Source organism: Thalassophryne amazonica, chromosome 17 (assembly GCF_902500255.1).
Source record: "Thalassophryne amazonica chromosome 17, fThaAma1.1, whole genome shotgun sequence".
In the NCBI taxonomy this organism is placed as follows: domain Eukaryota; kingdom Metazoa; phylum Chordata; class Actinopteri; order Batrachoidiformes; family Batrachoididae; genus Thalassophryne; species Thalassophryne amazonica.
In genome coordinates this window covers 66,543,940-66,557,966 of record NC_047119.1, presented here as the reverse complement: position 1 = coordinate 66,557,966, position 14,027 = coordinate 66,543,940, and the positions used below count along the sequence as shown (strand labels likewise).

General features: G+C 40.3%; 2 protein-coding genes across 3 annotated transcripts in view; one reads left to right on the top strand and one right to left on the bottom strand.

Annotated features, from left to right (window-relative positions):
• pkn3 (protein kinase N3) overlaps window positions 1–4,438 on the top strand; it is a 98,981-nt gene extending 94,543 nt beyond the window's left edge. The window contains exons 21-22 of the mRNA XM_034191687.1: window positions 2,174–2,254; window positions 2,856–4,438. Coding sequence (XP_034047578.1) covers window positions 2,174–2,254; window positions 2,856–3,056 — 282 coding nt within the window. The 3' untranslated portion in view covers window positions 3,057–4,438. The remainder of the gene's footprint in view (window positions 1–2,173; window positions 2,255–2,855) is intronic.
• Window positions 1–14,027, bottom strand: part of zdhhc12b (zinc finger DHHC-type palmitoyltransferase 12b) — a 30,189-nt gene that overhangs the window by 742 nt on the left and 15,420 nt on the right. The window contains exon 5 of one of the 2 annotated variants that reach the window (XM_034191692.1): window positions 7,295–7,848. The exons of the other annotated variant lie outside the window; for it this stretch is intronic. Within the exon in view, the coding sequence (XP_034047583.1) occupies window positions 7,533–7,848 (316 nt within the window). The 3' untranslated portion in view covers window positions 7,295–7,532. Of the gene's footprint in view, window positions 1–7,294; window positions 7,849–14,027 lie in introns of those variants that run through there. 2 annotated transcript variants of the gene reach the window in all.

Genomic DNA, 14,027 nt, shown 5'->3' with positions numbered 1-14,027 from the left:
TTGCGCAAGAGACTCGTGCATAATTTCATGCCACAGCCAAGTGAGTCGGACCCGGTCTGATAAAATGTTTAGTGTACTTTCATGATGCAAGGCTTTGAGATCACAGACATTAATACATAGGGCACCTCAGTCTCATTTGAACCCTGCGTGACATCACAGGATTTGACCACTTAGGGGCTCTGGCAGCCTTTACGCATGTGACAGTAGCTGGAAGTGATGATGATATATATATATATATATATATATATACAATAAGTAGTGTTCAGAATAATAGTAGTGCTATGTGACTAAAAAGATTAATCCAGGTTTTGAGTATATTTCTTATTGTCACATGGGAAACAAGGTACCAGTAGATTCAGTAGATTCTCACAAATCCAACAAGACCAAGCATTCATGATATGCACTCTCTTAAGGCTATGAAATCGGGCTATTAGTAAAAAAAAGTAGAAAAGGGGGTGTTCAAACTAATAGTAGCATCTGCTGTTGACGCTACAAACGCAAAAATGTTCAAACTGCTTTTTTAGCAATCCTGTAAATCACTAAACTAGTATTTAGTTGTATAACCAGTTTTTCATGATTTCTTCACATTTGCGAGGCATTAATTTTGTTGGTTTGGAACCAAGATTTTGCTTGTTTATTAGTGTGCTTGGAGTCATTGTCTTGTTGAAACACCCATTTCAAGGGCATGTCCTCTTCAGCATAAGGTAACATGACCTCTTCAAGTATTTTGACATATCCAAACTGATCCATGATACCTGGTATGCGATATATAGGCCCAACACCATAGTAGGAGAAACATGCCCATATCATGATGCTTGCACCACCATGCTTCACTGTCTTCACTGTGAACTGTGGCTTGAATTCAGAGTTTGGGGGTCGTCTCACAAACTGTCTGCGGCCCTTGGACCCAAAAAGAACAATTTTACTGTCATCAGTCCACAAAATATTCCTCCATTTCTCTTTAGGCCAGTTGATGTTCTTTGGCAAATTGTAACCTCTTCTGCACGTCTTTTATTTAACAGAGGGACTTTGCGGGGGATTCTTGCAAATAAATTAGCTTTGCACAGGCGTCTTCTGTCACAGCACTTACAGGTAATCCAGACTGTCTTTGATCATCCTGGAGCTGATCAATGGCTGAGCCTTTGCCATTCCGGTTATTCTTCTATCCATTTTGATGGTTGTTTTCCATTTTCTTCCACGCGTCTTTTTTTTTTGTTTTTTTTGTCCATTTTAGTCCATTTGAAGATGAACAGCCTATAATTTTTTGCACCTGCGTATAAGTTTTCCCCTCTACAACTTTTTAATCAGACTATGCTGTTCTTCTGAACAATGTCTTGAACGTCCCATTTTCCTCAGGCTTTCAAAGAGAAAAGCATGTTCAACAGGTGCTGGGTTCATCCTTAAATAGGGGACACCTGATTCACAACTGTTTGTTCCACAAAATTGATGAACTCACTGACTGAATGCCAGTATACTATTATTGTAGCAGAGATCAATCATTAGTGATTGATCTCTGCTCCCCTCCACAGCATGTCTTTTTCCTGGTTCTCTCCCTCAGCCCCAACCAGTCCCAGCAGAAGACTGCCCCTCCCTGAGCCTGGTTCTGCTGGAGGTTTCTTCTTGTTAAAAGGGAGTTTATCCTTCCCACTGTCGCCAAGTGCTTGCTCACAGGGGGTCGTTTTGACCATTGGGGTTTTTACGTAATTATTGTATGGCCTTGCCTTACAATATAAAGCGCCTTGGGGCAACTGTTTGTTGTGATTTGGCGCTATATAAATAAAATTGATTGATTGATTGTGAACACCCCCTTTTCGTTTCTTTTTTTTTTTTTTTTTTTTTTTTTTTACTAATAGCCCAATTTCATAGCCTTAAGAGTGTGCATATCATGAATGCTTGGTCTTGTCGGATTTGTGAGAATCTACTGAATCTACTGGTACCTTGTTTCCCATGTAACAATAAGAAATATACTCAAAACCTGGATTAATCTTTTTAGTCACATAGCACTACTATTATTCTGAACACTACTGTAACCTCCACCTTCCTCTGTGGTTCTGCCACAAACAGAATATTTACCTCCATCTTCTGACGGTGATTTAAAAATATACTAGTCTGGTATTTCAGCATTTTTCTGAGTTTCTTCACTTTATAATTATTTTTCTGTTGTGCATTTTAGCTGCTGCAGAAAAATCCTGAGGAGAGGCTCGGGGCAGGAGAGGAAGATGCTTCTGAGATTAAGAGACACAAATTCTTCCAGGTGGGTATCCAGCCACTGGCTGCAGGGCACACAAGATGAAAATCTTCTAGTTTAAGAACCATCCAGTAATCCAAATTTTATAAAGCCAAAATTCACCCAGCTGTCTCTTAAAACTCAAACTCGCAGCTCTGCTGTCTGTAGAAACATCTCTAAGATTTTTGTTCCCCCCTGCCTTCCCATTATGTGGGTCAGACTTGAGGTAAATGTGTTCAAGTGGAGAAGGAATCTTCTCACTTTGTTAGAATGTTCTTCCTAAAAAAAAAAATAATAAAAAAATAGGGTTGTCAAACCTTGCAGTCCTTTGGACAAAGAGTGATTTTGACAGTTATAGGGAAAGTGACAATAAGTTATTTGTATGCATTTTCCTTCTGGGGTTGCCCAGAGGGATTCAGTCAAAGTCCAATTTACCATGACCAGGAGTGTCTAGAAAATCTTAGAAATTCTATGAACGATTTTTGAGAAAATAATTGGATGGTGCACAACACACAGATCTTGATGGCATTAGTTCTACAGACCTTCAGCCAAAGTACTAATAAAACAACCCGTGGTCGAGTTTCCTCAGCACATCAGTTGAAATAACGTTTTTGGTTGTTTTCGGTAGGGAGTGGACTGGGAGGCCTTCATGAACAAGAAAGTGAAACCACCCTTCCTGCCAGTCATCAAGGATCTGCGGGACGTCAGTAACTTTGATGAGGAGTTTACGAGCCTGAGGCCGGTCCTCACCCTTCCACGGACACCGCACGCCCTCACCGCTGAGCAGCAGCAGATCTTCTCTGACTTCGACTTCTCCTGCATAAGCTGACAGCTGCTTTTGTCACGTTCTTCTGATGCAACACAGTGAAAAGCTAGTTTTGTCTTTTTCAAGGATCATGTGATCTGTGTGGGTGTGGTTACGACAGAAGACTACAAAGTGTCTCAGCCGCCAGTCTGTCACACATTTGGACAATAACTGTCTCATCCCTCGATCAAACATTTACTCTTTGTTCCTGTTGGTAAGCTTTCGGCACAACAGGTTGAAGGTTTCAACGTATGAAGTGTCTCCAGTGGAATAACGACGTCTTGATTTCTTCACAAATACACATTATGCCAGCAGTGACCCGGCCGGGGTCACAAATGACAGTGAATGTATGAAAATCTGAAACCTGTGTGCAGCACATCTGGCCTTCAGAATAAAAGCATGGGATCACTGCCACCTGAAATCAAACACAGACTGATCATCCATCCTTTAATATTCAGATCAGACGTGACCATGTTCCAGTTGCTCTCCAGCCTTTGAATAATTCAGCTTTTCCTGTTTGATTCAGCGGGAGCGGTTCTCTCAAGGTCATTACTACCTTTTGTGTTGGTTTGTTTTGTTTGTCTCTTACCCCCCCTCCCACACACACACACACACACACACACACACACACACACACACACACACACACAGACTGACTGAAGGGAATAAAAACTCCCATCTACTTGGTATTGACTAAAGTTATGAGTGTTACTGGAAGTAAAAAAAAATGTATTTATGCATGTAGTAAGTTTATCTCCACATCAGTTAATTTCTTGTTGTGAAATGAATGTGTGGTGGAAAATAAACTGCTAGTAAATGAGACTTTAAGAGTTTTCAGCAGGCTGTAATGATCTAATCAGTTAATGATTCAAATATTAAATGTACTTTTCTCAGCATCTTTAAAGTTGCCGTTTTTACACTTGTTATGGAAGTATGAAAGCTTTACTAAAACAGAAGTTATCAGATGGCTGATAACTTTACTTTTATTTTGACTTCATGAAATCAGTCATACCAGTTGAATTTACTGCCCGAGTGAGTGATGAAATATCTCCAACACTGGTCGTGGCGATATTGTGGAAAATGCATTTTTGTACTATATTTTACTTGACCTTTCACCAGATTGTTCTGAAAGCTGATCAGCTGGAGACACTAACATAACTAAATGGTCCCAAGTTGGTGCAAATCCATCGTAGTGTGCCCCCACCTCTCTGTACTGGCTGTGTGCAGGCTGACACATCCTCACTTCTGTTCTGAAGGTCAGATGTATGTCTTGTAAATGTTATTTCTCTTTTTCTTTTCTTTTTTTTTGCCCTTCTGTCACATGACTATGATGATGTAGCACAGACTGTGTTAGAAGCACAGATGTGCCTCTGCTGAATTTGTACATTAAATGAAAGTATGTTTTATTTCTGCTGGACTCAGAAAACTGTGCAGAAGACAAATTACAAATATTTACAGGGTAAAGTCTTTATTACTCATCATACATAATTTTACAGAGTACCATAGTAAAAAGGAAAAAAAAACAAAACTGACCGTATTGCATGTAGGCTAGGATACATAATATTACCGTACATCTTTTTTTTTTTCACTGAATTAAATTCAAGCACTTTATCCAACATCACTGATTTACAATAAATTCAGTTACACATTTATTGCTCCATGACAGGTCAACTATTGCACAAGGGAAAGTGGAAATGGAAACAGTGCAGAATGTATTTCACTCAAAGGTTCACTCACTCTAGTTACTTTTTAATAATGTTTATACTGTACCAAGCTCCAATGACATTCCCTTCTCAGAAGGGTTTAATGAAATGTTGGGAATATTTTTTTAAATGTATCAGCAGACATATTGCTAATTTTTTACTCCCCAACATCGGTCTTGCCCCCACTCTGCCTTAATCCATGTCGGTCAACCTCTAAAACTAATTCAACCAGGATTTAAACAATCACTGAATAATTTATTCACTGAAACCACTGGAATTAAAGATGGGGAGTTGGAACAGGAAATCTATTCACACCTTTTGGAATGGGACACATGGAGTAATCAAAAGAAGTTAAACCAATGGATCCAATGACAGAAGCTAAAAAAAAAAAAAAACTATCAGATGATCAAAGAACAAAGGTACCAGTGGTGGGCACAGATAACCAAAAAATTAACTTCAATAACATAATCAGATAACTGAAAAGTTATCTTCGATAAAGATAAAACAATAAACCACCCAAAAATGTATCGGAAGTTACAGATAACCGATAACAGATAAATTCCAATATCTCTGGCACATTTACAACTACTAGTAAAACAAATTTAATAGCTTCTAATAAAATTAAAAATAACAGACCCAAACAATAAGACCACACTTTTTTCTTTCAACAGTCTGCCCCTGCTGGAAGCTCTTGTTTACTACAGTGCTCCAAGCACAGAGGCACCCCAAGACTCAAACGGGACCACACTTTCTTCTTTCAACATTCGGCTCCTGCTGGAAGCTCTCATTTATTACAGCCCTCCCAACACAGAAGCACCCTGAGAGTAGCCGTAAAGCCAGCTCTTTATCAATAGCAAAGCTCCGGTCATGTGGAGGTCTTGAAAAATAGTCATATTGAGTTATGGTGTTGATTTATAAATAACATTAATACCGATAGAATAACTCCATTAATGTCAATTCTGTCATTTGTACAAAGTTTAAATATAAGATATATCTTTTAATGTTGAATAATGCACTAATTCTGACGTTTTGTAACAAAGAGACAGATCGCAAAGGATTTTGGGTAAACGTGTCTCTGCTAAACACTGATTGGTTCAGTCATTCATTATGTAAACCAACACGTTAATGTGACGTCTGTCATGTGTTGGTGTTTAAATGTGCTTTTGTAAAATATTCCATTTTTTTATTTGTAAAAACAGGCATTTTACGGAGCCCTGGAAGTGTCATCGCAAAATTTTTTGCATGTGGAGAGAATGTATAGAGAATGTGCGCGTGTTTGCGCACATTCTCTCTTTACAACATTCATTTGATGTTGTAAAACGTGCTTTACAGTGTGCGAGATGATTTTTCATGCAGGAATTTTTTGGACCAAGTTTCAGGTTAATCGTGCCTTCTGCATCGTGTAGTGTTCATGGAGTATCAAGCTGCGGACAACATAATTATTGTATGGCCTTGCCTTACAATATAAAGCGCCTTGGGGCAACTGTTTGTTGTGATTTGGCGCTATATAAAAAAATTGATTGATTGATTGATCTGACGACCACCTCCTGATCGCCGATCGTATGGTCGAATGAGAATCAAACCTGTTTGATATATTATTGTGGTCGGCCGTCGTGAGGTTATCCTGCTGCTGAAAGCTACAAGCAGCATCCAACCGTTCGCACTGTGCCTGTGCAAACACTGCAGAGCTGTCTTGTAATAGTTATTATTATTGTTATTTTGCAGTTGTTTTGTTTTTAAACTTCATTTGTAAAAAAAAAAAAAGCCATTTACAAAGCAAAAAAGTTGATTTGACAATCATCTGACATAACCGGGGTCAAAATAAATAGAACACTGCCATCTACTGGTTCCCAGATACTGCCATGAACACTACTGGCCAGTAGATGCTAGATGGCAGTAGAGGCTTTCAAAACAAATTCTAGATAATCCCTGTCTGCTCACATTTAAAATGCATGGAATTTAACAAACGCAATTAAAAAAAATCAACGTCTATAAACGCAGAGAATATATTCAAGAGTTTTAGGCACTAGAGTTTAATGCTGTTGTCTGTGGAGCCTGAACAGAGTGTCTGAAATGCATTTGTCCTGTCGTGACGTACTGAGATTACATCATCCTACCCACAATGCGCTGCGGGGCACTACTCACAAAACCTTAAAAATTAGCACATTACTTTAAAACTAAAACATATACCTGATATTTTTACTTTATGAAACTTCAGACATGACAGTAATTTTAAATAACTTGTCCAAAATTAGTTTGGTTAAAATTTGAACCATAAGTTAAAAATGTATGCCTCTGTATGACTTAGGTCATATTGCGAGCATATCAGTATTGGTGTTAAAGGAAATGTTTTTTTTTCTTTTTGGGGCTGTTTTTCCTTTGTTTGTAGAGGATTGAAATGCTTTTTATACAAGCAGTTCTCTTCTGTTTGCAAAGGTTATAACTATGCATCTGTTACAAAACTTTTAACAGGTGGGTGCTGAACTAATTTTAAAAATGCTTGTTGCTGTTCAGCTTTGTTTATCAGTTTAAAAGTTATCGGATAAAAATGAATCGGAAGATAATTGCTCCGATAATGGCTTTTAAAGTTATCTAAAAAGATAATCCGATACTGAAAACATTATCTTCGATAATTATCTGTTATCGGATTATCGGAAGTGTGCCCACCACTGAAAGGTACACACAGTCGGTAGATTATCTCCAGATGTGACCTGATGGTTGAATGTTAACTGGTTGCAATACCAAACCGCTAAATTCAGAGGAAGCACTGTGAAACTTGGTCCCGCGTGTGCGCTGCCTAAACGTGGTCGCAGCCCTCCCTGAAGTACACCTGCTCCCACACCACTGTGCCCCACACGCAGAAGAACCCCCACAGGTTGTGGAAGGTGCCGTGGTCAAACGGGTTTTCGTCAGCACCACAGTGTTTGAGGTAGGAGATGCGGTGTCGTGACATGAACTCCCAGGTGGTGGTGTTGAGTGAGACCAGATAGAGGTGTGAACCCAGCAGGAGCAGCACAATCAGTGACAGCAGCGCCACCAATGCCACCACGGCCAGCAGAGCACCATTGGTACGCAACCACAGCTGCCAGGTGGGGGCGTAACTGAAGCCCATCCTGAGGAAACGGGAAGAGGTTGTTTTCAGAGGTGTCAACACAGATCCGCTGTCACCAAAACGCCTCAGAAAACACAAATGCAACTCACTACATTTATGAGGCATGATGACAATTTGTCAGAGAAACGGGACTTGTGAGGACGAGATTTTGCTTTTCATGAACCGATTTGTTTTTAGTTTTCCTGTAAGTTGCGCAAGAGACTCGTGCATAATTTCATGCCACAGCCAAGTGAGTCGGACCCGGTCTGATAAAATGTTTAGTGTACTTTCATGATGCAAGGCTTTGAGATCACAGACATTAATACATAGGGCACCTCAGTCTCATTTGAACCCTGCGTGACATCACAGGATTTGACCACTTAGGGGCTCTGGCAGCCTTTACGCATGTGACAGTAGCTGGAAGTGATGATGATATATATATATATATATATATATATATATATATATATATATACAATAAGTAGTGTTCAGAATAATAGTAGTGCTATGTGACTAAAAAGATTAATCCAGGTTTTGAGTATATTTCTTATTGTCACATGGGAAACAAGGTACCAGTAGATTCAGTAGATTCTCACAAATCCAACAAGACCAAGCATTCATGATATGCACTCTCTTAAGGCTATGAAATTGGGCTATTAGTAAAAAAAAGTAGAAAAGGGGGTGTTCAAACTAATAGTAGCATCTGCTGTTGACGCTACAAACGCAAAAATGTTCAAACTGCTTTTTTAGCAATCCTGTAAATCACTAAACTAGTATTTAGTTGTATAACCAGTTTTTCATGATTTCTTCACATTTGCGAGGCATTAATTTTGTTGGTTTGGAACCAAGATTTTGCTTGTTTATTAGTGTGCTTGGAGTCATTGTCTTGTTGAAACACCCATTTCAAGGGCATGTCCTCTTCAGCATAAGGTAACATGACCTCTTCAAGTATTTTGACATATCCAAACTGATCCATGATACCTGGTATGCGATATATAGGCCCAACACCATAGTAGGAGAAACATGCCCATATCATGATGCTTGCACCACCATGCTTCACTGTCTTCACTGTGAACTGTGGCTTGAATTCAGAGTTTGGGGGTCGTCTCACAAACTGTCTGCAGCCCTTGGACCCAAAAAGAACAATTTTACTGTCATCAGTCCACAAAATATTCCTCCATTTCTCTTTAGGCCAGCTGATGTGTTCTTTGGCAAATTGTAACTCCAGACTGTCTTTGATCATCCTGGAGCTTATCAATGGGTGAGCCTTTGCCATTCTGGTTATTCTTCTATCCATTTTGATGGTTGTTTTCCGTTTTCTTCCACGTGTCTGTTTTTTTTTTTTTTTGTCCATTTTAAAGCATTGGAGATCATTGTAGATGAACAGCCTATAATTTTTTGCACCTGCATATAAGTTTTCCCCTCTCCATTCAACTTCTTAATCAAACTACGCTGTTCTTCTGAACAATGTCTTGAACGTCCCATTTTCCTCAAGCTTTCAAAGAGAAAAGCATGTTCAACAGGTGCTGGCTTCATCCTTACATAGGGGACACCTGATTCACACCTGTTTGTTCCACAAAATTGACGAACTCACTGACTGAATGCCACACTGCTATTATTGTGAACACCCCCTTTTGTACTTTTTTGTTTACTAATAGCCCAATTTCATAGCCTTAAGAGTGTGCATATCATGAATGCTTGGTCTTGTTGGATTTGTGAGAATCTACTGAATCTACTGGTACCTTGTTTCCCATGTAACAATAAGAAATCTACTCAAAACCTGGATTAATCTTTTTAGTCACATAGCACTACTATTATTCTGAACACTACTGTGTGTGTGTATATATATATATATATATATATATATATATATAATCGTCATCACTTGCAACTACTGTCACATGCGTAAAGACTGCCAGAGCCCCTAAGTGGTCAAATCCTGCAATATCACGCAGGGTTCAAATGAGACTGAGGTGCCCTATGTATTAATGTCTGTGATCTCAAGGCCTTGCATCATGAAAGTACACTAAACATTTTATCAGACCGGGTCCGACTCACTTAGCTGTGGCATGAAATTATGCACGAGTCTGTGGGAGCAGGCCATTGCAACTATAATAGAATTTGTATAATACTTGGACTCTGATGCCGTGGCCTCGACTGCTGTGGCCTGAGAGACCCAGGGCTCGGAATTTGCCTAGGCCTCAGGAGAGGTGGACTCAGCTATAATTCTGCAAACCAGATTACAGAAAATGCCCATATATTACTGCTATGTGATCATTTTTAAACATCAGTGGGGGGGGCTTTCAGGTGGTGGTTTAACTTTAATCTGTTCCTAACTCAGTAATGAAACCGCAGTGTTACACAGTCTATTTGTCCCACCTTCACTGGGTCACAGAAGAGCCTAATTCAGCATCAGGAAGCGTTTAGCTGAGAAGCTAACGCACGCGTCAACACGTCTGCGTCCTTGTCACACTTCATTTTTGTACTAAAAAAATGCGAAAGACCATGATTTAGCAGAGTTGAATTGAAGCCTGTCATGTTCCTGCCCATCATGGGTTCATGTCCTAGGTTTTGGGTTCTCCAGGTTCTGAATCTTCAGTGTTTTATTTAGATTATGTCTGGTTGCAATGGTCATGCTTCAGTTATGATTGGTCTTGTTTCATTTAGTCTCTGTGTATCCTTTCTTTGCCATGTATTCAGTTTTGCTTTATTGTTTATTATTTGCTTTCACTCTTGGTTCCTTAGGTTGCTTTAGTCTTAGTTTAATTCCGTTTATCACATTTATCGTATTATACTTTGGTCGTAGGTTTTGGTTATCATTGATCTTAAAGTGTTTATCTGATTATGTTCCATTTGTTATTTATTGCATTTTCTGTAGTCACCGGGTCTGTTTATTCTCTGTTATACCAGTAGTTTGTTTTGTCTTCATCATTTATTGTACTCACTTTTATGTCTCAGTCAATATCAGTTCCGTCCTAGTTTGGTTTAATATTAGGTTTCTTGGTTTTTTTCCCCCCCTTCTTAGACTAGTCACATTATTTCTTAATTTTGCCCCTTTTGTTTTGTTCACACATTGTTTGTCTGGAACATGTCACATTATTCACAGTTAATTTTTCTGTCACTTATGTAACTTGCTTTGCACCGTTGGTTTTTCAGCCACTGAGTTTCTTGCCCCAGTTCACTTTGATTTTGCCTCACTGCACTCTCTTGCACTTACCTTTGTCTTCCCCGGTCACGCCCCCTTCCAGCACATTCTGCACACCTGCTCCTCATTTCTCACCCTGATTATTCCACTGGTACTTAAGCCCTCACAGTCTCACAGTCCCTCCCCAGATTGTTGATTTCGTGTCACTTTCCAGCCTCCGTCCCATGCCCACTTTTGCTTGTCGGCGTCTACTGGTGGTTGGCTCTCACTGCGGTATTGTATCACTTCCTGTTCCGGAGCACAGCAGTGTTTTGCTGTATCTGTTAGCTGTTTAATCTGCGCAGTTAGATTGATCTAGTTATCTAGATAACGATTTGTTTCCCAGTGTAATTTTCACGTGCCTTAACTAAAGCACTCCTTCTGCTGAATCACCTCTAAATTATTTACACATTATTCACTTTGCGTGTTTTTAGGAATCCGCTAGCTTAGCGCAGCTACTAGCTCTTAGCCGGTTTAGCATGGCGGCTTCTCCTGTCTCTCCCCACTTTTCTGCTCTGGGTGTGAAATGTTTAGTTATTCCTCGGCCTCCTTTAGCAGTAACGGTACTTGTAATAAGTGTAGCTTATTCATAGCTTTGGAGGCCAGGCTGGGCGAATTGGAGACTCGGCTCCGCACCGTGGAAAATTCTACAGCTAGCCAGGCCCCTGTAGTCGGTGCGGACCAAGGTAGCTTAGCCGCCGTTAGTTCCCCTCTGGCAGATCCCGAGCAGCCGGGAAAGCAGGCCGACTGGGTGACTGTGAGGAGGAAGCGTAGTTCTAAACAGAAGCCCCGTGTACACCGCCAACCCGTTCACATTTCTAACCGTTTTTCCCCACTCGACGACACACCCGCCGAGGATCAAACTCTGGTTATTGGCGACTCTGTTTTGAGAAATGTGAAGTTAGCGACACCAGCAACCATAGTCAATTGTCTTCCGGGGGCCAGAGCAGGCGACATTGAAGGAAATTTGAAACTGCTGGCTAAGGCTAAGCGTAAATTTGGTAAGATTGTAATTCACGTCGGCAGTAATGACACCCGGTTACGCCAATCGGAGGTCACTAAAATTAACATTGAATCGGTGTGTAACTTTGCAAAAACAATGTCGGACTCTGTAGTTTTCTCTGGGCCCCTCCCCAATCGGACCGCGAGTGACATGTTTAGCCGCATGTTCTCCTTGAATTGCTGTCTGTCTGAGTGGTGTCCAAAAAATGAGGTGGGCTTCATAGATAATTGGCAAAGCTTCTGGGGAAAACCTGGTCTTGTTAGGAGAGACGGCATCCATCCCACTTTGGATGGAGCAGCTCTCATTTCTAGAAATCTGGCCAATTTTCTTAAATCCTCCAAACCGTGACTATCCAGGGTTGGGACCAGGAAGCAGAGTTGTAGTCTTACACACCTCTCTGCAGCTTCTCTCCCCCTGCCATCCCCTCATTACCCCATCCCCGTAGAGATGGTGTCTGCTCCCAAACCACCAATAACCAGCAAAAATCTATTTAAGCATAAAAATTCAAAAAGAAAAAATAATATAGCACCTTCAACTGCACCACAGACTAAAACAGTTAAATGTGGTCTATTAAACATTAGGTCTCTCTCTTCTAAGTCCCTGTTGGTAAATGATATAATAACTGATCAACATATTGATTTATTCTGCCTTACAGAAACCTGGTTACAGTAGGATGAATATGTTAGTTTAAATGAGTCAACACCCCCGAGTCACACTAACTGTCAGAATGCTCGTAGCACGGGCCGAGGCGGAGGATTAGCAGCAATCTTCCATTCCAGTTTATTAATTAATCAAAAACCCAGACAGAGCTTTAATTCATTTGAAAGCTTGACTCTTAGTCTTGTCCATCCAAATTGGAAGTCCCAAAAACCAGTTTTATTTGTTATTATCTATCGTCCACCTGGTCGTTACTGTGAGTTTCTCTGTGAATTTTCAGACCTTTTGTCTGACTTAGTGCTTAGCTCAGATAAGATAATTATAGTGGGCGATTTTAACATCCACACAGATGCTGAGAATGACAGCCTCAACACTGCATTTAATCTATTATTAGACTCTATTGGCTTTGCTCAAAATGTAAATGAGTCCACCCACCACTTTAATCATATGTTAGATCTTGTTCTGACTTATGGTATGGAAATTGAAGACTTAACAGTATTCCCTGAAAACTCCCTTCTGTCTGATCATTTCTTAATAACATTTACATTTACTCTGATGGACTACCCAGCAGTGGGGAATAAGTTTCATTACACTAGAAGTCTTTCAGAAAGCGCTGTAACTAGGTTTAAGGATATGATTCCTTCTTTATGTTCTCTAATGCCATATACCAACACAGTGCAGAGTAGCTACCTAAACTCTGTACGTGAGATAGAGTATCTCATCAATAGTTTTACATCCTCATTGAAGACAACTTTGGATGCTGTAGCTCCTCTGAAAAAGAGCTTTAAATCAGAAGTGCCTGACTCCGTGGTATAACTCGCAAATGATGCCGGTATTTGGTTAGACTCTTTCTCTCCGATTGTTCTGTCTGAGTTATTTTCAGTTAGTTTCATTAGTTACTTCATCCAAACCATCAATCAATCAATCAATTTTTTTATATAGCGCCAAATCACAACAAACAGTTGCCCCAAGGCGCTTTATATTGTAAGGCAAGGCCATACAATAATTATGTAAAACCCCAACGGTCAAAACGACCCCCTGTGAGCAAGCACTTGGCTACAGTGGGAAGGAAAAATTCCCTTTTAACAGGAAGAAACCTCCAGCAGAACCAGGCTCAGGGAGGGGCAGTCTTCTGCTGGGACTGGTTGGGGCTGAGGGAGAGAACCAGGAAAAAGACATGCTGTGGAGGGGAGCAGAGATCGATCACTAATGATTAAATGCTGAGTGGTGCATACAGAGCAAAAAGAGAAAGAAACAGTGCATCATGGGAACCCCCCCGCAGTCTACGTCTATAGCAGCATAACTAAGGGATGGTTCAGGGTCACCTGATCCAGCCCTAACTATAAGCTTTAGCAAA